The following is a 25,124-nucleotide window of genomic DNA, read 5'->3' on the forward strand; positions in this document are numbered from 1 at the left end:
GGTGGGTATTCTGAACTGCTGTTTGGTGCGTAAGCACAAACAACAGTCAGGACCCGCCCCCCTACCCGAAGGCGGAGGGAGGCTACCCTTTCGTCCACCGGGTTGAACTCCAACGTACAGGCTTTGAGCCGGGGAGAAACAAGAATTGCCACCCCAGCCCGTCGCCTCTCACTTCCGGCTACGCCAGAGTGGAAGAGAGTCCAATCCCTCTCGAGAGAAGTGGTTCCAGAGCCCTTGCTGTGCGTCGAAGTGAGTCCGACTATATCCAGCCGGAATTTCTCGACTTCGCGCACTAGCTCAGGCTCTTTCCCCCCCCCAGTGACGTGACGTTCCACGTCCCAAGAGCTAGCTTCTGTAGCCGAGGATCGGACCGCCAAGTGCCCTGCCTTCGGCTGCCGCCCAGCTCACAATGCACCCGACCTCTATGGCCCCTGCTATGGGTGGTGAGCCCATTGGAGGGGTGACCCACGTTGCCTCTTCGGGCTGTGCCCGGACCCATGGCCCCACCAGGCGCTCGCCATCGTGCCCCACCTCTGGGCCTGGCTCCAGAGGGGGGCCCCGGTGACCCGCGTCCGGGCGAGGGAAATCTGGGTCCATGATTTTTCTTCTTCATAAAGGTCTTTGAGCTGCTCTTTGTCTGATCACTCACCTAGGACCTGTTTGCCTTGGGAGACCCTACATTTTCGCCAAAAATATCTCAAAGTGGAATATTTAATATGACGTAATTGAAGCCTTGAATATGTCAATAATTCATAATGACATTGATTTCGATTCATTATTATTTTTTAAAGAAAGAAACTTTGTGTTATCAAAGCATTGCAACATTTTCTTGATACATTTCACCTGTTTGCTCTTTTATATCACTTTTTATGTTTTTAATTGTTTTCAATTGTACTTTTAAAATGTGCTGTGGGGCCGTTAAAAATGGCCCCCAGGCCGCACTTTGGACACGCCTGCCTTAACTAGACGACGTTTTGGGCTTAGTGGGGATGTTTGTGGATTTGCTGGCCACCCCCCCTCCCCCCTGACCCAAGTGACCGGCCGGGTCAAGGTAGGATGACCCCAAGACTAACGGGGGGGTTAAAGGTGGTCTACCCTCAAGTCAGGCATTCACAAGGTCACATGCACAGGCGACCATGTCGAGGAACAGCAACTTTCAATTTTAAAGGCATAGCTCGGTTGGTAGAGCGACCGGGCCAGCAACTTGAGGGTTGCAGGTTCGATCCCCGCTTCCGCCATCCTAGTCACTGCCGTTGTGTCCTTGGGCAAGACACTTTACCCACCTGCTCCCAGAGCCACCCACACTGCTTTAAATGTAAAAATTAGATATTGGGTTTCACTATGTAAAGCAATTTGAGTCACTAGAGAAAAAGCGCTATATAAATATAATACACTTAAATAGTTTTTTGAAAAATCACTTTTGTGGCGATTTTACGTAATCAACCGAGCCTAACCGAGACTTTATTTTGCCCGAGAATGATCTAATGACACAATCACCTTGACTTTGAACACACTGCACTCTAGTAAATGAAGGGCATACTTAGTCAACATGTCACACTCAGGGTGGCAGTACAAACAATAGCAACACTGTCATAAACATGTGGCATAGACATACAAACCCCTGTTTCCATATGAGTTAGGAAATTGTGTTTGATGTAAATATAAACAGAATACAATGATTTGCAAATCATTTTCAACCCATATTCAGTTGAATATGCTACAAAGACAACATATTTGATGTTCAAACTCATAAATGTTATTATTTTTTTGCAACACGTGCCAAAGTAGTTGGGAAAGGGCATGTTCACCACTGTGTTACATCACCTTTTCTTTTAACAACACTCAATAAACGTTTGGGAACTGAGGAAACTAATTGTTGAAGCTTTGAACGTGGAATTCTTTCCCATTCTTGTTTTATGTAGAGCTTCAGTCCTTCAACAGTCCGGGGTCTCCGCTGTCGTATTTTACGCTTCATAATATGCCACCCATTTCCATGGGAGACAGGTCTGGACTGCAGGCGGGCCAAGAAAGTACCCGCACTCTTTTTTACGAAGCCACGCTGTTGTAACACGTGGCTTGGCATTGTCTTGCTGAAATAAGCAGGGGCGTCCATGATAACGTTGCTTGGATGACAACATATGTTGCTCCAAAACCTGTATGGACCATTCAGCATTAATGGTGCCTTCACAGATGTGTAAGTTACCCATGCCTTGGGCACTAATACACCGACATACCATCACAGATGCTGGCTTTTCAACTTTGCGCCTAGAACAATCCGAATGGTTATTTTCCTTTTTGTTCCGGAGGACACCATGTCCACAGTTTCCAGATATAATTTGAAATGTGGACTTGTCAGACCACAGAACACCTTTCCACTTTGCATCAGTCCATCTTAGATGAGCTCTGGCCCAGCGAAGCCGGCAGCTTTTCTGGGTGTTGTTGATAAATGGGCTTTGCTTTACAGAGTAGAGTTTTAACTTGCACTTACAGATGTAGCGACCAACTGTAGTTACTGACAGTGGTTTTAGGAAGTGTTCCTGAGCCCATGTGGTGATATCCTTTACACACTGATGTCGATTTTTGATGCAGTACCACCTGAGGGATCAAAGGTCCGTAATATCATCGCTTACATGCAGTGATTTCTTCCGATTTTCTGATCCTTTTGATGATTTTACGGACTGTAGATGGTAAAATCCCTAAATTCCTTGCAATAACTCGTTGAGAAATGTTGTTCTAAAACTGTTCGACAATTTGCTTACAAAGTGGTGACTCTCGCCCCATCCTTGTTTGTGAATTACTTAGCATTTCATGGAGGGGGACAGAGCAGAAAAGAAACGGCAGATCAACTGGTCTAATAAGAAGTTCTATTTAAAGGCTAGAGTATACAAATTAGTTTTAAGAAGGGACTTAAATGCTTCTACTGAGGTAGCATGTTCCGTACAATTGACCACTAAATGGTAACACCCGAGTAAGTTTTTCAACTTGTGTAAGTCGGGGTCCACGTTAATCAATTCATGGTAATTCATGGACAATCTTGTTTTTTCTTTTCTAAGGTAATGAGTCTGCTCCTCATCTCTTTCCAATTGCTCCTGAACAGCTTGTCGGCTAATTCAATTTGAATCCCAAATGAAACGGAAAACAGAATAAAGTCGCCGGTTAGTTTGATGGATGAGCGCGTCCCAATCAATGGCCGGCCATGCATCATGTTGGAGCGACACCATCACACGCCCGCAGCTTCTTAAAACCTCCTTCCAGCGTGGCGTGGCCGTCTGCTGATCACATTAGGGACCTTCTAACGCCGTTATTGCGGGCGTGCCCCCTTTTTCACAAAAAAAAAAAAATCCCCTTTTTTTTTTTGATGTACAAATAATCTGTTCAATAAAAAAACGTTGCACGGTAATTCACTTTCGCTCCAGCCTGCTCTTAAAAATTGAGACCACCGAGGGGGACGTTTTTGGAGGTGGCAGCCATCGCCGCGGAATAAAGACAGCATTCATCCGCTCGCTGGCACCGACGCTCTTGGCTCCAGCGGAACGACGCGAGGAAGAAACCATGAAAACATGTGATGACTTGGACCGTTTCACCACCAAGTCGGCCCGGCTTGAAGGACTTTGAATGGAAGCTTTATTGCAAACGAGTGGACATTATGCACAAAAGATGTCAGGATAGGTACCAAACAAATTCCGCCCCGATATTCGGCTCAAACACTCAATCAATCAATCAATGTTTATTCATATAGCCCTAAATCACAAGTGTCTCAAAGGGCTGCACAAGCCACAACGACACCCTCGGATCAGATCGCACATCGGGGCAAGGAAAAACTCAACCCAATGGCGAGAAACCAAGCACTCAAGCAATGTTGCAGTTTTCTCTGCCAACAAAACAAACTTGCTTCAATACAAAACACTGATCAATTCAGTAAGGCTCCATTTTTCTAAATCCGCTAGCTCGATGCTAATTTACATTGGATTATCAATTAACCTGCTACTGATTAGCATTAGAGATTTGAAATGGCGATTTCAACACCTCCAAATTTGACAATTAAAGCTACTCAGCGAAGATGCGTGTTACAATCAAACAGATGCTGTGTAAAAAGTACAATACTTACAGTATAAACACTTTGTAGGGTGCAGCTCAAGACTGGAGACAACTCAATGGCAAAGACTACTCCCTGACTCGGCAACACAGCGTAGAGGTGAGGTGGCGACTTGTCCAGGGAGTACCGCTCCTTCCGCCCGAATGCAACTGAGACAGGCTCCCGCACACCCCGCGATCCCAAATGGGACAAGCGGTAAAAAATGGATGGATGGATTTATTGATTTTTTGATTTTTTTTAATCGAATGGCTCTGTGATGATGTGGCGACTTGTCCAGGGTGAACTCCGCCTTCCGCCCGAATGCAGCTGAGACAGGCTCCCGCACACCCCGCGACCCCAAATGGGACAAGCGGTAAAAAATGGATGGATGGATTTATTGATTTTTTGATTTTTTTTAATCGAATGGCTCTGTGATGATGTGGCGACTTGGCCAGGGTGAACTCCGCCTTCCGCCCGAATGCAGCTGAGACAGGCTCCCGCACACCCCGCGATCCCAAATGGGACAAGCGGTAAAAAATGGATGGATGGATTTATTGATTTTTTGATTTTTTTTAATCGAATGGCTCTGTGATGATGTGGCGACTTGTCCAAGGTGAACTCCGCCTTCCGCCCGAATGCAGCTGAGACAGGCTCCCGCACACCCCGCGACCCCAAATGGGACAAGCGGTAAAAAATGGATGGATGGATTTATTGATTTTTTGATTTTTTTTAATCGAATGGCTCTGTGATGATGTGGCGACTTGTCCATGGTGTACTCTGCCTTCCGCCCGAATGCAGCTGAGACAGGCTCCCGCACACCCCGTGGCCCCAAAAGGGACAAGCGGTAAAAAATGGATGGATGGATTTATTGATTTTTGGATTTTTTTTTTAATCGAATGGCTCTGTGATGATGTGGCGACTTGTCCAGGGTGTACTCCGCGTTCCGCCCGAATGCAGCTGAGACAGACTCCCGCACACCCCGTGACCCCAAAAGGGACAAGCGGTAAAAAATGGATGGATGGATTTATTGATTTTTTTATTTTTTTTTAATCGAATGGCTCTGTGATGGTGTGGCGACTTGTCCAGGGTGTACTCTGCCTTCCGCCCGAATGCAGCTGAGACAGGCTACCGCACACCCCACGACTCCAAAAGGGACAAGCGGTAAAAAATGGATGGATGGATTTATTGATTTTTTTATTTTTTTTTAATCGAATGGCTCTGTGATGGTGTGGCGACTTGTCCAGGGTGTACTCTGCCTTCCGCCCGAATGCAGCTGAGACAGGCTACCGCACACCCCACGACTCCAAAAGGGACAAGCGGTAAAAAATGGATGGATGGATTTATTGATTTTTTTATTTTTTGGAATCGAATGGCTCTGTGATGATGTGGCGACTTGTCCAGGGTGTACTCCGCCTTCCGCCCGAATGCAGCTGAGACAGGCTCCCGCACACCCCGCGACCCCAAATGGGACAAGCGGTAAAAAATGGATGGATGGATTTATTGATTTTTTGATTTTTTTTTAATCAAATGGCTCTGTGATGATGTGGCGACTTGTCCAGGGTGTACTCCGCCTTCGGCCCGAATGCAGCTGAGATAGGCTCCAGTGACCCCTTCGACCCCAAAAGGGACAATCGCTAGAAAATGGATGGATGAATCAATAAAGAATCAATCACGATTCATTCGAAAATCGCTTTTTTTGACACCCAGAGCACCCATCATAACTACGGGTAATGATAACTGACTTTGTTTGCTGATATTGTGGCTGCTTTAACCTCTGAAGGCCTAGTGGCCACATATGTGGACAGCACTTTTTTGCTCTTATTTGCAAAATCGTTTACACTACTGAATTGGGGTCTTATGGCCACTTATGTGGACACTTATGCTGCCATCTGGTGGAGTCAGAAGAGTATAATATACAATGGAATTTGGGGGGAAAAAGTGTCAAAATAAAAAAAATTGCACGCCACTACACATGAAGTTGCATGCTGTCGTCGCGCGGGTTCCACGGACCACTCAGGAAGGACATTGCTTTGAGCAGGTTTGACTCTTGTTTATTCTTGTCTGCGGTCAGGTCACTTTTCAGCTCCTTCTCTCCTGCTCGCTACTCGCCGCTGTCTTCGGCTCGCTTTCTGTCGCTCTCGGTCCCCTTCTTGTCTGCGGTCGGGTCACTTTTCAGCTCCTTCTCTCCTGCTCGCTACTCGCCGCTGTCTTCGGCTCGCTTTCTGTCGCTCTCGGTCCCCTTCTTGTCTGCGGTCGGGTCACTTTTCAGCTCCTTCTCTCCTTCTCGCTACTCGCCACTGTCTTCGGCTCGCTTTCTGTCGCTCTCGGTCCCTTTCTTGTCTGCGGTCGGGTCACTTTTCAGCTCCTTCTCTCCTGCTCGCTACTCGCCGCTGTCTTCGGTTCGCTTTCTGTCGCTCTCGGTCCCCTTCTTGTCTGCGGTCGGGTCACTTTTCAGCTCCTTCTCTCCTGCTCGCTACTCGCCGCTGTCTTCGGCTCGCTTTCTGTCGCTCTCGGTCCCCTTCTTGTCTGCGGTCGGGTCACTTTTCAGCTCCTTCTCTCCTGCTCGCTACTCGCCGCTGTCTTCGGCTCGCTTTCTGTCGCTCTCGGTCCCCTTCTTGTCTGCGGTCGGGTCACTTTTCAGCTCCTTCTCTCCTGCTCGCTACTCGCCGCTGTCTTCGGCTCGCTTTCTGTCGCTCTCGGTCCCCTTCTTGTCTGCGGTCGGGTCACTTTTCAGCTCCTTCTCTCCTGCTCGCTACTCGCCGCTGTCTTCGGCTCGCTTTCTGTCGCTCTCGGTCCCCTTCTTGTCTGCGGTCGGGTCACTTTTCAGCTCCTTCTCTCCTGCTCGCTACTCGCCGCTGTCTTCGGCTCGCTTTCTGTCGCTCTCGGTCCCCTTCTTGTCTGCGGTCGGGTCACTTTTCAGCTCCTTCTCTCCTTCTCGCTACTCGCCACTGTCTTCGGCTCGCTTTCTGTCGCTCTCGGTCCCTTTCTTGTCTGCGGTCGGGTCACTTTTCAGCTCCTTCTCTCCTGCTCGCCACTCACCGCTGTCTTCGGCTCACTTTCTGTCGCTCTCGGTCCCCTTCTTGTCTGCGGTCGGGTCACTTTTCAGCTCCTTCTCTCCTGCTCGCTACTCGCCGCTGTCTTTGGCTCGCTTTCTGTCGCTCTCGGTCCCCTTCTTGTCTGCGGTCGGGTCACTTTTCAGCTCCTTCTCTCCTGCTCGCTACTCGCCGCTGTCTTCGGCCCGCTTTCGGTCGCTCTCGGTCCCCTTCTTGTCTGCGGTCGGGTCACTTTTCAGTTCCTTCTCTCCTGCTCGCTACTCGCCGCTGTCTTCGGCTCGCTTTCTGTCGCTCTCGGTCCCCTTCTTGTCTGCGGTCGGGTCACTTTTCAGCTCCTTCTCTCCTGCTCGCTACTCGCCGCTGTCTTCGGCTCGCTTTCTGTCGCTCTCGGTCCCCTTCTTGTCTGCGGTCGGGTCACTTTTCAGCTCCTTCTCTCCTTCTCGCTACTCGTCGCTGTCTTCGGCTCGCTTTCTGTCGCTCTCGGTCCCTTTCTTGTCTGCGGTCGGGTCACTTTTCAGCTCCTTCTCTCCTGCTCGATACTCGCCGCTGTCTTCGGCTCGCTTTCTGTCGCTCTCGGTCCCCTTCTTGTCTGCGGTCGGGTCACTTTTCAGCTCCTTCTCTCCTGCTCGCTACTCGCCGCTGTCTTCGGCCCGCTTTCGGTCGCTCTCGGTCCCCTTCTTGTCCGCGGTCGGGTCACTATTCAGCTCCTTCTCTCCTGCTCGCTACTCGCCGCTGTCTTCGGCTCGCTTTCTGTCGCTCTCGGTCCCCTTCTTGTCTGCGGTCGGGTCACTTTTCAGCTCCTTCTCTCCTGCTCGCTACTCGCCGCTGTCTTCGGCTCGCTTTCTGTCGCTCTCCGTCCCCTTCTTGTCTGCGGTCGGGTCACTTTTCAGCTCCTTCTCTCCTTCTCGCTACTCGTCGCTGTCTTCGGCTCGCTTTCTGTCGCTCTCGGTCCCTTTCTTGTCTGCGGTCGGGTCACTTTTCAGCTCCTTCTCTCCTGCTCGATACTCGCCGCTGTCTTCGGCTCGCTTTCTGTCGCTCTCGGTCCCCTTCTTGTCTGCGGTCGGGTCACTTTTCAGCTCCTTCTCTCCTGCTCGCTACTCGCCGCTGTCTTCGGCTCGCTTTCTGTCGCTCTCGGTCCCCTTCTTGTCTGCGGTCGGGTCACTTTTCAGCTCCTTCTCTCCTGCTCGCTACTCGCCGCTGTCTTCGGCCCGCTTTCGGTCGCTCTCGGTCCCCTTCTTGTCTGCGGTCGGGTCACTTTTCAGCTCCTTCTCTCCTGCTCGCTACTCGCCGCTGTCTTCGGCTCGCTTTCTGTCGCTCTCGGTCCCCTTCTTGTCTGCGGTCGGGTCACTTTTCAGCTCCTTCTCTCCTGCTCGCTACTCGCCGCTGTCTTCGGCTCGCTTTCTGTCGCTCTCGGTCCCCTTCTTGTCTGCGGTCGGGTCACTTTTCAGCTCCTTCTCTCCTTCTCGCTACTCGTCGCTGTCTTCGGCTCGCTTTCTGTCGCTCTCGGTCCCTTTCTTGTCTGCGGTCGGGTCACTTTTCAGCTCCTTCTCTCCTGCTCGATACTCGCCGCTGTCTTCGGCTCGCTTTCTGTCGCTCTCGGTCCCCTTCTTGTCTGCGGTCGGGTCACTTTTCAGCTCCTTCTCTCCTGCTCGCTACTCGCCGCTGTCTTCGGCTCGCTTTCTGTCGCTCTCGGTCCCCTTCTTGTCTGCGGTCGGGTCACTTTTCAGCTCCTTCTCTCCTGCTCGCTACTCGCCGCTGTCTTCGGCTCGCTTTCTGTCGCTCTCGGTCCCCTTCTTGTCTGCGGTCGGGTCACTTTTCAGCTCCTTCTCTCCTGCTCGCTACGCGCCGCTGTCTTCGGCTCGCTTTCTGTCGCTCTCGGTCCCCTTCTTGTCTGCGGTCGGGTCACTTTTCAGCTCCTTCTCGCTACTCGCCGCTGTCTTCGGCTCGCTTTCTGTCGCTCTCGGTCCCTTTCTTGTCTGCGGTCGGGTCACTTTTCAGCTCCTTCTCTCCTGCTCGCTACTCGCCGCTGTCTTCGGTTCGCTTTCTGTCGCTCTCGGTCCCCTTCTTGTCTGCGGTCGGGTCACTTTTCAGCTCCTTCTCTCCTGCTCGCCACTCACCGCTGTCTTCGGCTCGCTTTCTGTCGCTCTCGGTCCCCTTCTTGTCTGCGGTCGGGTCACTTTTCAGCTCCTTCTCTCCTGCTCGCCACTCACCGCTGTCTTCGGCTCGCTTTCTGTCGCTCTCGGTCCCCTTCTTGTCTGCGGTCGGGTCACTTTTCAGCTCCTTCTCTCCTGCTCGCTACTCGCCGCTGTCTTCGGCTCGCTTTCTGTCGCTCTCGGTCCCCTTCTTGTCTGCGGTCGGGTCACTTTTCAGTTCCTTCTCTCCTGCTCGCTACTCGCCGCTGTCTTCGGCCCGCTTTCGGTCGCTCTCGGTCCACTTCTTGTCTGCGGTCGGGTCACTTTTCAGCTCCTTCTCTCCTGCTCGCTACTCGCCGCTGTCTTCGGCTCGCTTTCGGTCGCTCTCGGTCCCCTTCTTGTCTGCGGTCGGGTCACTTTTCAGCTCCTTCTCTTCTGCTCGCTACTCGCCGCTGTCTTCGGCTCGCTTTCTGTCGCTCTCGGTCCCCTTCTTGTCTGCGGTCGGGTCACTTTTCAGCTCCTTCTCTCCTGCTCGCTACTCGCCGCTGTCTTCGGCTCGCTTTCTGTCGCTCTCGGTCCCCTTCTTGTCTGCGGTCGGGTCACTTTTCAGCTCCTTCTCTCCTGCTCGCTACTCGCCGCTGTCTTCGGCTCGCTTTCTGTCGCTCTCGGTCCCCTTCTTGTCTGCGGTCGGGTCACTTTTCAGCTCCTTCTCTCCTGCTCGCTACTCGCCGCTGTCTTCGGCTCGCTTTCTGTCGCTCTCGGTCCCCTTCTTGTCTGCGGTCGGGTCACTTTTCAGCTCCTTCTCTCCTGCTCGCTACTCGCCGCTGTCTTCGGCTCGCTTTCTGTCGCTCTCGGTCCCCTTCTTGTCTGCGGTCGGGTCACTTTTCAGCTCCTTCTCTCCTGCTCGCTACTCGCCGCTGTCTTCGGCTCGCTTTCTGTCGCTCTCGGTCCCCTTCTTGTCTGCGGTCGGGTCACTTTTGAGCTCCTTCTCTCCTGCTCGCTACTCGCCGCTGTCTTCGGCCCGCTTTCAGTCGCTCTCGGTCCCTTTCTTGTCTGCGGTCGGGTCACTTTTCAGCTCCTTCTCTCCTACTCGCTACTCGCCGCTGTCTTCGGCTCGCTTTCTGTCGCTCTCGGTCCCCTTCTTGTCTGCGGTCGGGTCACTTTTCAGCTCCTTCTCTCCTGCTCGCTACTCGCCGCTGTCTTCGGCTCGCTTTCTGTCACTCTCGGTCCCCTTCTTGTCTGCGGTCGGGTCACTTTTCAGCTCCTTCTCTCCTGCTCGCTACTCGCCGCTGTCTTCGGCTCGCTTTCTGTCGCTCTCGGTCCCCTTCTTGTCTGCGGTCGGGTCACTTTTCAGCTCCTTCTCTCCTGCTCGCTACTCGCCGCTGTCTTCGGCTTGCTTTCTGTCGCTCTCGGTCCCCTTCTTGTCTGCGGTCGGGTCACTTTTCAGCTCCTTCTCTCCTGCTCGCTACTCGCCGCTGTCTTCGGCTCGCTTTCTGTCGCTCTCGGTCCCCTTCTTGTCTGCGGTCGGGTCACTTTTCAGCTCCTTCTCTCCTGCTCGCTACTCGCCGCTGTCTGCGGCTCGCTTTCTGTCGCTCTCGTTCCCCAGGTACTGCTGCGGGTTCTCCTATTCCTTCTGCCTCGATCTCTCCTCCTTCTCCCCTTTTATACAGTGTGAGGAGATAAGTCAACTGTGTGCCCGGGTGGCGTCGCTCCCGGCAGGCCCCGCCTCTCCGCCTCCTTTCCGCCATCTTGGGCAGGGCTCCAGCGTGCCCTACCCCGCCGTCAGCCCGTCGGCTCCGCCTTTCCATATACACGTTTGTGTACTTATGGACTAAGTACATCATATTAAAAGATGATTTTTAATTTTTATTCTAATTCGGGTCCAATAAGCCCAAATAGCAAAGAGAAATACAAATTGTGAACAAAGAGCTTGGCCCTTAAGAGTTTAAGTGTACGTGACACCCACGCATCCTTTGTTGACCTCGCATCATCTTCACAACGCCCAGGTCTGTTGTTGAAACCCGATGGCGGGGCCAGAGGCTTGTAAAGATATTCCACTGACAAACGCCTCCCTTTAATGTCAAGCCGGAGCCTAAAAACGCCCGTGTTTGTGTCGGCAAAGTGCAGCATTGACCAGGACGCGTCAGAAGCCGGCTAACTGGATTAACCTCGGATGTGTGTCCCCCTTATGTGCGCGCGTGTGCACCTACAGCGCAATGTAAACACGGGAGCTTTTTGCACATCAGCTGAAAATAAACAGGCATAAAAGGGCCGCCCCTTCGCCAACATCGGCCCCCCCGCATGCTGGGTGTGTGGGCCAACACATTAAGGGGGCTTTTGTGCGTCGTGCGACCCCAGGCGGTGGGCTCATTACCTGTATGGATGCTCTACTTTCTGCAGGATTACACAACAAAGGCTTGTTTGTTGTACTTTTCTATGAATCCCGGTCCCCTCTCGTACTATCAGCGTGACCCCCGACCCCCGATGATGTCATAACGCAGACGCAACCAGGCCATGTGTCATCATCATCATCATCATTGTCATCAGGTCACCGGCTCCTCGCCCGTCGCCATGGGGACGAATCAATTATGTATGTAGGCTGTGCGTTATTGACACTGCGGCAACGTGCGACACAGCAGGCCTAAGGCGCGATGGAAAGTAATCATAAAGTAGTCCATCCATCCATCCATTTGCTACCGCTTGTCCCTTTCAGGGTCACTGGAGCCTATCTCAGCTGCATTCGGGCGGTAGGCAGGGTACACCCCTGGACAAGTCACCACCTCATCACCTAACCCAGATAGACTGAAGTCGCGGGAAGCAATTCCATCCATCCATTTGCTACCGCTTGTCCCAGCAACATAAATGGGTTGTACTTGTATAGCGCTTTTCTACCTTCAAGGTACTCAAAGCGCTTTGACGCTACTTCCACATTTACCCATTCACACACACATTCACACACTGATGGAGGGAGCTGCCATGCAAGGCGCTAACCAGCACCCATCAGGAGCAAGGGTGAAGTGTCTTGCTCAAGGACACAACGGACGTGACGAGGTTGCTACTAGGTGGGATTTGAACCAGGGGCCCTCGGGTTGCGCACGGCCACTCTCCCACGGTGCCACGCCGTCCCTAGTTGGGAAAGGTGGCAATAAATACTGATAAAGTTGAGGAATGCTCGTCAAACACTTATTTGGAACATCCCACAGGTGTGCAGGCTGATTGGGAACAGGTGGGTGCCATGATTGGGTATAAAAACAGCTTCCCAAAAAATGCTCAGTCTTTCACAAGCAAGGATGGGGCGAGGTACACCCCTTTGTCCACAACTGTGTGAGCAAATACTCAAACAGTTTAAGAACAACCTTTCTCAAAGTGCAATTGCAAGAAATTTAGGGTTTTCAACATCTACGCTCCATAATATCATCAAAAGGTTCAGAGAATCTGGAGAAATCACTCCACGTAAGCGACGATATTACGGGTCTTTGAACCCTCAGGTGGTACCGCATCAAAAACCGACATCAGTGTGTAAAGGATATCACCACATGGGCTCAGGAACACTTCATAAAACCACTGTCAGTAACTACAGTTGGTCGCTACATCTGTAAGTGCAAGTTAAAACTCTACTATGCAAAGCAAAGCCCATTTATCAACAACATCCAGAAACGCCGCCGGCTTCGCTGGGCCCCGAGCTCATCTAAGATGGACTGATGCAAAGTGGAAAAGTGTTCCGTGGTCTGACGAGTCCACATTTCAAATTATATTTTCAAACTGTGGACTCGGTGTCCTCCGGAACAAAGAGGAAAATTGCCATCCGAATTGTTATAGGCGCAAAGTTCAAAAGCCAGCATGTGTGATGGTATGGGGGTGTATTAGTGCCCAAGGCATGGGTAACTTACACATCTGTGAAGGCACCATTAATGCTGAAAGGTCCATACAGGTTTAGAAGCAACATATGTTGTCATCCAAGCCATGTTATCATGGACGCCCCTGCTTATTTCAGCAAAACAATGCCAAGCCACGTGTTTTAACAGCGTGGCTTCGTAGTAAAAGAGTGCGGGTACTTTCCTGGCCCGCCTGCAGCCCAGACCTGTCTCCCATGGAAAATGTGTGGCGCATTATGAAGCGTAAAATACGACAGTGGAGACCCCGGACTGTTAAAGGACTGAAGCTCTACATAAAACAAGAATGGGAAAGAATTCCACTTTCAAAGCTTCAACAATTAGTTTCCTCAGTTCCCAAACGTTTATGGAGTTTTGTTAAAAGAAAAGGTGATGTAACACAGTGGTGAACATGCCCTTTCCCAACTACTTTGGCACGTGTTGCAGCCATGAAATTCTAAGTTAATTATTATTTGCAAAAAAAAAAGTGTTTATGAGTTTGAACATCAAATATGTTGTCTTTGTAGCATATTCAACTGAATATGGGTTGAAAAGGATTTGCAAATCATTGTATTCCTTCACATCGAGAGGAGCCAGATGAGGTGGTTCGGGCATCTGGTCAGGATGCCACCCGAACGCCTCCCTAGGGAGGTGTTTAGGGCACGTCCAACCGGTAGGAGGCCACGGGGAAGACCCAGGACACGTTGGGAAGACTATGTCTCCCGGCTGGCCTGGGAACGCCTCGGGATCCCCCGGGAAGAGCTAGACGAAGTGGCTGGGGAGAGGGAAGTCTGGGTTTCCCTGCTTAGGCTGTTGCCCCCGCGACCCGACCTCGGATAAGCGGAAGATGATGGATGGATGGATGGATGTATTCTGTTTATATTTACATCTAAAACAATTTCCCAACTCATATGGAAACAGGGTTTGTAGCTTAATGCAACATCAAAACCGGAACTCTCTAATAACTAAAGTTCCGTGGGTGAATTATGTAAACACACTACAGTTTTTAGCGCTTTGATAGCGAGTCTACTGACAGATATAAGTAAAAACTTTACACTACTTTATATTAGAAATGGCAACAACGGAGGATGATTGCCACATAAGAAGGTAGAGAAAAAAAAGAAGCTTATGACTACGGTGTCGGCACGGACAACAATGGCGGATGCGCACACATTTTCAGGTACCAAAAGGTAAAAAAAATAATATTGCGAAACAAAACGCCGGGGATAACGTCTGCTAATAGGTGCTATTTTGGGGCCCTTAAACACACACCATAATAATACTCTGTGGAGGTTGCCTCCTACTGGGTGTTGTTGATCTCACACTTTCACTTGAGTCCAGCGTTCCGAGTTCCACAAAGCTTTATCGCTCATTAATGCTGGTAACACCACTCTTGACTTTTCAGTCCGCCTCATCAAATGTTTGTCTCTTCCTTCCCTCCAAGCCCTTCTCCTTCTTCCACTCCCGACCGCTACTGATAAGGAAAACAGGTGATTAGACAACAAGTCCCAGCTGGGCAATCTAATCACCTGTCAGCTGTGTTCCGAAGGCACACCCCCGTTCTTGCAGCCAGCGTGTCGACCACGCCCCCCTCCACATACTCCTATGTTTAATGCGGCGATAATCCATCAAGCGGTGCGGCTTTAAAGTCATACTACTAACATTTTGACGGATTTTTGAGCGCCGCCTATAATGTTCTTTATTTTCCATGGAACATTTAAAGTTTTGGTTTTGTTTACTGGCGTCATCTTGCAGTCTACATGTATCTCTTATGTGTGACCGCCATCTACTGCTCACACTTATCATTACGCTTTGTACCAAATAAAATTACTCCGAGGTCGGTAAGCACAACCAGAATTATTCCGTATATTCCCATCCCAAGCCTATAAATAGACCGCCCTTTTAGACCAGTTGATCTGCCGTTTCTTTTCTTTTCTGCTCTGAGGGGCATAGACTCCATTGTGCTGCAATAACACGTACAGTATATGCTGTTATGCGCTATAATAACACGTACAGTATATGCTGTTATGCACTATAATAACACGTACAGTATATGCTGTTATGCACTATAATAACACGTACAGTATATACTGTTATGCGCTATAATAACACGTACAGTATATGCTGTTATGCACTATAATAACACGTACAGTATATGCTGTTATGCACTATAATAACACGTACAGTATATGCTGTCATGCGCTATAATAACACGTACAGTATATGCTGTCATGCGCTATAATAATACGTACAGTATATGCTGTCATGCGCTATAATAACACGTACAGTATATGCTGTTATGCACTATAATAACACGTACAGTATATGCTGTCATGCGCTATAATAACACGTACAGTATATGCTGTTATGCACTATAATAACACGTACAGTATATGCTGTTATGCACTATAATAACACGTACAGTATATGCTGTTATGCACTATAATAACACGTACAGTATATGCTGTTATGCACTATAATAACACGTACAGTATATACTGTCATGCGCTATAATAACACGTACAGTATATGCTGTCATGCGCTATAATAACACGTACAGTATATGCTGTCATGCGCTATAATAACACGTACAGTATATGCTGTCATGCACTATAATAACACGTACAGTATATGCTGTTATGCACTATAATAACACGTACAGTATATGCTGTCATGCGCTATAATAACACGTACAGTATATGCTGTCATGCGCTATAATAACACGTACAGTATATACTGTCATGCGCTATAATAACACGTACAGTATATGCTGTCATGCGCTATAATAACACGTACAGTATATACTGTCATGCACTATAATAACACGTACAGTATATACTGTCATGCACTATAATAACACGTACAGTATATACTATCATGCACTATAATAATACGTACAGTATATACTGTCATGCACTATAATAACACGTACAGTATATGCTGTTATGCACTATAATAACACGTACAGTATATGCTGTTATGCACTATAATAACACGTACAGTATATACTGTCATGCACTATAATAACACGTACAGTATATGCTGTCATGCACTATAATAACACGTACAGTATATACTGTCATGCACTATAATAACACGTACAGTATATGCTGTCATGCACTATAATAATACGTACAGTATATACTGTCATGCACTATAATAACACGTACAGTATATGCTGTCATGCACTATAATAACACGTACAGTATATACTGTCATGCACTATAATAACACGTACAGTATATACTGTCATGCACTATAATAATACGTACAGTATATACTGTCATGCACTATAATAACACGTACAGTATATGCTATTATGCACTATAATAACACGTACAGTATATGCTGTTATGCACTATAATAACACGTACAGTATATACTGTCATGCGCTATAATAACACGTACAGTATATGCTGTTATGCACTATAATAACACGTACAGTATATGCTGTTATGCACTATAATAACACGTACAGTATATGCTGTTATGCACTATAATAACACGTACAGTATATACTGTCATGCGCTATAATAACACGTACAGTATATGCTGTCATGCGCTATAATAACACGTACAGTATATGCTGTCATGCACTATAATAACACGTACAGTATATGCTGTCATGCACTATAATAACACGTACAGTATATGCTGTTATGCACTATAATAACACGTACAGTATATGCTGTCATGCGCTATAATAACACGTACAGTATATGCTGTCATGCGCTATAATAACACGTACAGTATATACTGTCATGCGCTATAATAACACGTACAGTATATACTGTCATGCACTATAATAACACGTACAGTATATACTGTCATGCACTATAATAACACGTACAGTATATACTGTCATGCACTATAATAATGCGTACAGTATATACTGTCATGCACTATAATAACACGTACAGTATATGCTGTTATGCACTATAATAACACGTACAGTATATGCTGTTATGCACTATAATAACACGTACAGTATATACTGTCATGCACTATAATAACACGTACAGTATATGCTGTCATGCACTATAATAACACGTACAGTATATACTGTCATGCACTATAATAACACGTACAGTATATGCTGTCATGCACTATAATAATACGTACAGTATATACTGTCATGCACTATAATAACACGTACAGTATATGCTGTTATGCACTATAATAACACGTACAGTATATACTGTCATGCACTATAATAACACGTACAGTATATACTGTCATGCACTATAATAATACGTACAGTATATACTGTCATGCACTATAATAACACGTACAGTATATACTGTCATGCACTATAATAACACGTACAGTATATACTGTCATGCACTATAATAATACGTACAGTATATACTGTCATGCACTATAATAACACGTACAGTATATACTGTCATGCACTATAATAACACGTACAGTATATACTGTCATGCACTATAATAACACGTACAGTATATACTGTCATGCACTATAATAACACGTACAGTATATACTGTCATGCACTATAATAACACGTACAGTATATACTGTCATGCACTATAATAACACGTACAGTATATACTGTCATGCACTATAATAACACGTACAGTATATACTGTCATGCACTATAATAATACGTACAGTATATACTGTCATGCACTATAATAACACGTACAGTATATACTGTCATGCACTATAATAACACGTACAGTATATACTGTCATGCACTATAATAATACGTACAGTATATACTGTCATGCACTATAATAACACGTACAGTATATACTGTCATGCACTATAATAACACGTACAGTATATACTGTCATGCACTATAATAACACGTACAGTATATACTGTCATGCACTATAATAACACGTACAGTATATACTGTCATGCACTATAATAACACGTACAGTATATGCTGTTATGCACTATAATAACACGTACAGTATATGCTGTTATGCACTATAATAACACGTACAGTATATACTGTCATGCGCTATAATAACACGTACAGTATATGCTGTTATGCACTATAATAACACGTACAGTATATACTGTCATGCACTATAATAATACGTACAGTATATACTGTCATGCACTATAATAACACGTACAGTATATGCTGTTATGCACTATAATAACACGTACAGTATATGCTGTCATGCACTATAACAACACGTACAGTATATACTGTCATGCACTATAATAACACGTACAGTATATGCTGTTATGCACTATAATAACACGTACAGTATATGCTGTCATGCGCTATAATAACACGTACAGTATATGCTGTTATGCACTATAATAACACGTACAGTATATGCTGTCATGCGCTATTGTCATCCTCTCTGCAGATGGAGGTCATGTTTCAGTCAACCTGCAACCCGGAGAGACGTCACGCTATTGTTCCCAAACAATCGTATGGCCGTGCAGACGCACCAGAGCAGGGTGGGGGGTTTGAGACCGAGGTCAAAACGAGGCTAAATCGCAGTCTGTATATTATTAAAGATGCAGGCGGATAAAAGCGGACCACAGAAGAATATAGGCTGGCCCCGTATAAAATGGAGCCAAATGGGGGTGAAGAGGGGGATTACAGTAATGAGCATCCCAAGGAGTCAGACGCCTTTGTTTAACAACAGTGACGAGGCTGACCTCGGATTAAACGTGGCAGCTTTATTGTCTCCTTTACTGAAGACTGCACACTTTAATTAATGCATTGTGTTTGTTTATTTACCGCTTATTACTGACAGAGCAAGCAAGACTCCATTACTACAAAAGTGATGGAGTCCGATTGCTCCGTCAGTCATAAGGAGTACTGGTCAGCCAGTACTTCATCCATGGCCACCGGACCTGAGTTCTATTGGAAGGGGAACATTATCACAATTTTAAAAGGGTTAAAAAGTATAAAAATCAGTTCCCAGTGGCTTGTTGTATTTTTTGAAGTTTTTTTTCCAAATTTTACCGGTCTCGTAATATCCCTAAATAAAGCTTTAAAGTGCTTGATTTTCGCTCTCTGCGAAGACACTATCCATTTCCCTGTGACTTCACACAGTGCTGCCAATGTAAACAAACAATGGGAATACCACAGCAAGATATAGCGACATTAGCTCGGATTCAAACTCGGATTTCAGCGACTTAAGCGATTCAACAGATTACGCATGTATTGGAACAGATGGTTGGAGTATGAAAGTATTGAAGAAGAAACTGAAGCTATTGAGCGAATAGCTATTGACGCTATTCATAGCCATAGCATGGCCGAATAGCTGCGTTAGCATCGCCGATAAAATGTGCGGACCAAACGATCAGGACTTTCGCATCTTTTGACACTGAGGCAACTTAAATCCGTCGATTGGTAAGTGTTTGTTTCGCATTAAATGTGGGTGGAAGGAAACGTAATATAGTTGCAAATGCATCTACAGGTTATCCATACATCTCTGTGTCATGTCTGCTTTAGCACCGCCGGTCAAATGTGGAGACACTCTGGTACATTCAATGGGGGTCTGGCGGCACACACTTTGGCATCTTGGGGCCAGTGGTGCAACTTGAATCCCTCCCTGTTAGTGTTGTTACACCCTCCGACAACACACCCACGAGGCATGATGTCTCCAAGGTTCCAAAAAATAGTCCAAAAAACGGAAAATAACAGAGCTGAGACCCGGTGTTTGTAATGTGTTGAAAATGAAAAGGGTGGGTGTGTTACCTCGTCACATTCTGACGTCATCGCTTCCAGCGCGATAAACAGAAAGGCGTTTAATTCCCCCAAATTCACCCATTTAGAGTTCGGAAATCGGTTAGAAAAATATATGGTCTTTTTTCTGCACCGTCAAGGTATATATTGACGCTTACATAGGTCTGCTGATAATGTTCCCCTTTAACACTGTTACACCACACTGTGAACCCACACCAAACAAGAATGACAAACACATTTCGGTAGAACATCCGCACCGTAACACAACATAAACACAACAGAACAAATACCCAGAACCCCTTGTAGCTCTAACTCTTCCGGGACGCTACAATATACACCCCCACTACCAAGAAAACTCGATTTTGCATGTCACTATAAAGTTATATAAGCCTTGCGTGTTCAATATTCAATGCAAAACTTGTTTGGGTCCCTATTAAAAGGTTAAGTTGTTCAACTTTAGCCCGCGGCTTTGTTCAGTTTAGAATTGTGGCCCACTCTGTATTTGGGTTTGACACCCCTGGTCTAAAACCAACAGAAAACACAAAAGACTCAAAAATCTTAATCATAATATGATCGGGGCAGCGGATCATAACACCTTTTGAAGTTGTTGAGATAGGCACCAGCGCCCCCCGCGACCCCAAAAGGGAATAAGCGGTAGAAAATGGATGGATGGATGGAAGAAATGGTTCCATTATCATTTAAATACCAAATGATGTGTAGTAATATACATTTTATAGGCCGTATCGCCCATCCCTGATCCCAATGGGCCATCTTTGGAAAGTTTCCCTCATGCACTGCAGGACTTGTGTGGTCACACCTAAATGTGTACCATCACCAGCGTGTGTGTAAGAGCGTATGTAAGCATGCATGTACACGGGATAGCTTTCAGTGTTTGTGTTCCAAAGTGCTCTCCTACAGAGCCAGGCTGTATTGCCCCCCCCCCCCATCCCCCACCTCCCTTCCATTCCTCTACAAGTCCACATGTGTTTTATTAGCAGGCAGGCCATGTAAATTCCAACAGAGACCAGAGACCAGCCCCGGGGACAGGCAAAACATCACAGGGGAAAAAAAAAAAAAGACTCGCTGCAAAATAAAGAACGGACACGTTCATATCCTTGTTGTCACGACTCGGAAACCGCGGCGTTTGTTTCCGTTTGCTCGTAGACACACACACACACACACACACATACACATACACACACACACACACACACACACACACGCACTTTCGACAATCTGCAGACACACACACAAACACGCACTTTCGGCAATCTGCAGACATACACACACACACGCACTTTCGACAATCTGCAGACACACACACACATACACGCATTTTCGACAATCTGCAGACACACACACACACGCACTTTCGACAATCTGCAGACACACACACACAAATGGCCCGGCACCAGATAAAATGTATGTTTGCTCGCTAATTTTGCACTCTGTCCTCACCGTCAACATGACAATCACAATTAGAGCATGACATGGCGGGGTCGTGACCTTGTTGGTGCCCCCCCACGACCCTTAACCGACACACACAAATTCTTGTATTTCTTACCTTCTTAAGACCCCCCCCCCGAAAAATGCCTACATCTTTAGGACCACCCTTTCTAGATGTATAAAGGTTTGTATTTACAACATGAATAATATATACATAGCATGCAAATAATGTTGTAATCGTTTTTTAATCTTCATTATTTACTTCAAGTTATTACAATATGTATTTATATACATATTGTCATGTCTGTGTGATCATGTTTTGTTTTAGTCATGTTCCGTTTTGTTTTTGGACTGTTTGTGCACTTTTGTTTGTTTTTGTCACCATAGCAACCCATTAGTTTTCAACTTGTCCCCATGTTTTCACTAATCACCACAGTATTATTTAAGCCACAGTTGCAAGGTAGTCAGCCTGGCAACATCACCTTCTATCACCATCGATCACCCTTCTACAAACCCATGATTCCATGCCCTTTGTCTCGGTCACAGTAAGTGTTTCCGTTATTCATGCCATTGTGCCATCTGTCAAAACGTGGACTTTGGGGTTTGTAGAAGGGTGATAGAAGGTGATGTTGCCAGGCTGACTACCTTGCAACTGTGGCTTAAATAATACTGTGGTGATTAGTGAAAACAGGTGCGTGACATGGAGACAAGGTGAAAACTAATGGGTTGCTATGGTGACAAAACAAAAAAAAGTGCACAAAGAGTCCCAAAACAAAACCGAACATGACTAAAACAAAACATGATCACACAGACATGACACATATTTATTCCATTAATTTTGGCCAAAAGGGGGTGCATTTCAATTCCTTACACACACTTGTAATTTCATATGTTGGCCAGAGGTGCAGCACTTCAAAAAATGTTTACACACACGTGTTATTTCATATGTTGACCAGAGGGGGAAACACTTTTAAAAGCGACACACAGTCAATTTGAAAAATCCTTTCTTTTTGAGACCATCGAAATTTTGATAGAGTTCACCACCAGGGGGTGCAAATGACACCATGATTTGTGTCCTAACTTTTCCACACCTCCTCATATGGAAGGTGCTTTTCCTTGTTGATGTCTCAAGAAGGGCAGAAATATAAGAACACACCCACACACGTTAGCTGTAATCTATTCCTACAGATCCCAGATAGCGATGACGACATTGTGCGCTTTAATCAGCTGCAGACCTTGCAGAGTTGCAGCACGCCAAACTAAGGACAGACATCTTGGAAAAACTAAGGCGGTCTTTGTTGCGGGGGGCTGTATTGTTTCCATGCCGATCCATAGGATCATCATCAAAGATGTACTGCTACTGCAATCAATCAATCAGTGTTTACTTATATAGCCCTAAATCACCAGTGTCTCAAAGGGCTGCACAAGCCACTACGACATCCTCGGCTCAGATCCCACATCAGGGCAAGGAAAAACTCCAATGGGACAGTGAGCTAGAACGCCGCTGAGGTCAACATGCACCGCCTTTTTCCTGCGGGAAGGGAGTTTGTATGGCCCAACTTCGAAGCCCAGCTGGCAGGTGAGTAGATTGCCCAGCTGGGACCGGTTATCTAATCACCCGTCGCCGTTATCAGCAGCGTCCAAGGCCATGAGGGGAGGGCGTTTATGAGAGCACACGAGAGACTTGAACCGAGGATGTCGTTGTGGCTTGTGCAGCCATTTGAGACACTTATGATTTAGGGCTATGTAAAAAAACATTGATGATTGAAAGAGGCAACACTGTCCTGAACAGTGGGATGTATAACAATCAAGACTTGATCAAACCTATATCCCGGGCTCAAGAAGTTCTGTCGGTCCCAGGAGAACCCACCCTGCACAATTACTTTCCCTAATGATTGATTACATTTATTAAAAAGTAATCCCATTAGTGATTCAGTGACTTTTTCCTAGTAAGGTCACAAGTAACCTTAGCTAATTGCTTTTTAAAAGTTCATTTTCCAAACACCGCCTACTTACTGTTAACCATCTGGAATGGACTTTTGCTGTCTTTAAGTTGAAGTGGCCATAATAATTCATTAGGTTGAAATCGGTGAGTAGAAAGATGCGGACACGTTTGTTACTGGATACTGTCATGAGCCGTTTCCCTGGTCACGTTTTTGTTTGGTTTGATATTTCCTCAGTCGGGGATTGGTTCTGTTTCGGCACCCTGGTTTATTTTCTTGGTTGCCATGGGTGCTGATTTTTGAAGTGGAGTGGTAATTGGGGTTTATCATGACAGTTTATGACCACAATAAGTCATTAAATCGGGCTCAAAACGCAGAAAGTTGAGTGATGCGGACACGTTTGTTACTTGATGCTTTCTATCTGTAAATAATATGTAACTATAATTATTTGATCCTTTTTTTATATTGACAAATATTGTGTTTTGGACTGAAATGGTCTTCAATTACGGTCTAGCTTGTGTGCTATTGTTTGCTTTGCTGTTGTGTAGCTGCTAGCTCCAAGTAGCTTATAGCCTACCATGTTTATCTTTTTTGTGAATTATTTCACTAAAATACAAGAAAAGACCAACATTGTGTGCTTATTGGAATTGACTTATACTGTTTTTAAATTGAAGTGGAGTGGTAATTGGGGGTTTTTAATGACAGTTTATGACCACAATAATTCATTAAATCGGGCTCAAAACACAGCAAGTTGAGTGATGCGGACACGTTTGTTACTTGATGCTTTCTATCTGTAAATAATATGCAACTATACTTATTTGATCCTTTTTTTATATTGACAAATGTTGTGTTTTGGACTGCAATGTTCTTCAATTACGGTCTAGCTTGTGTGCTATTGTTTGCTTTGCTGTTGTGTAGCTGCTAGCTCCAAGTAGCTTATAGCCTACCATGTTTATCTTTTTTGTGAATTATTTCACTAAAATACAAAAAACACCAACATTGTGTGCTTATTGGAAAGGACTTATACTGTTTTTAAATTGAAGTGGAGTGGTAATTATTGCTTTTTGTTTTCGTGACAGTTTTTGACCACAACAATTCATTAAATCGGGCTCATAACGCAGTAAGTTGAGTGATGCGGACACGTTTGTTACTTGATGCTTTCTATCTGTAAGTAATGTGTAACTTTAATTATTTGATACTTTTTTATATTGACAAATGTTGTGTTTTGGACTGCAATATTCTTCAATTACGGTTTAGCTTGCGTGCTATCGTTTGCTTTGCTGTTGTATAGCTGCTAGTTCCAAGTAGCTTATAGCTTACCATGTTTACCTTTTTTGTAAATTAAAGTGAAGTGGAGTGGTAATTGGTTTTGGCGACACCTGGTGGCTGCAATGTATGAAACAGTAGGTTGAATGATGCGGACACGTTTGTTACTGGATATCTTCTAATACGCTTCCGCCTTTGAGAGTTTGTATCTGTAACCAATATGCAAATATAATCCTGTTTATGTTGACAAATATTGTCAGATACTTGGTTGTTGTTTTGCCGATATCGAGCTGATATCAAATATAAAAAGCTTGTCATATCGGTATTTTGTTTCAATGTGGAATTAGTCAAACAGGGAACAATATTAATGATACAAAAAAAAAACACTAACCGATTGATTGTTAACCGTCTGTAATGAACTTTAAAGTGAAGTGGAGAGGTAAATAAATGATAAATAGGTTGTACTTGTATAGCGCTTTTCTACCTTCAAGGTACTCAAAGCGCTTTGACACTACTTCCACATTTACCCATTCACACACACATTCACACACTGATGGAGGGAGCTGCCATGCAAGGCGCCAACCAGCACCCATCAGGAGCAAGGGCGAAGTGTCTTGCTCAGGACACAACGGACGTGACGAAGTTGGTACTA

The 25,124-nt window shown here is 46.1% G+C and overlaps 1 protein-coding gene across 1 annotated transcript in view; it reads left to right on the plus strand.

Annotated features, from left to right (window-relative positions):
- Window positions 1-18,666, plus strand: part of pphln1 (periphilin 1) — a 173,200-nt gene extending 154,534 nt beyond the window's left edge. Inside the window, exon 10 of the mRNA XM_061914291.1 lies at window positions 18,484-18,666. Within this exon, the coding sequence (XP_061770275.1) occupies window positions 18,484-18,651 (168 nt within the window). The 3' untranslated portion in view covers window positions 18,652-18,666. The remainder of the gene's footprint in view (window positions 1-18,483) is intronic.
- Window positions 18,667-25,124: the final 6,458 nt, after the last annotated feature.

This window comes from Nerophis ophidion, linkage group LG10 (genome assembly GCF_033978795.1).
Source record: "Nerophis ophidion isolate RoL-2023_Sa linkage group LG10, RoL_Noph_v1.0, whole genome shotgun sequence".
Taxonomy (NCBI): Eukaryota; Metazoa; Chordata; class Actinopteri; order Syngnathiformes; family Syngnathidae; genus Nerophis; species Nerophis ophidion.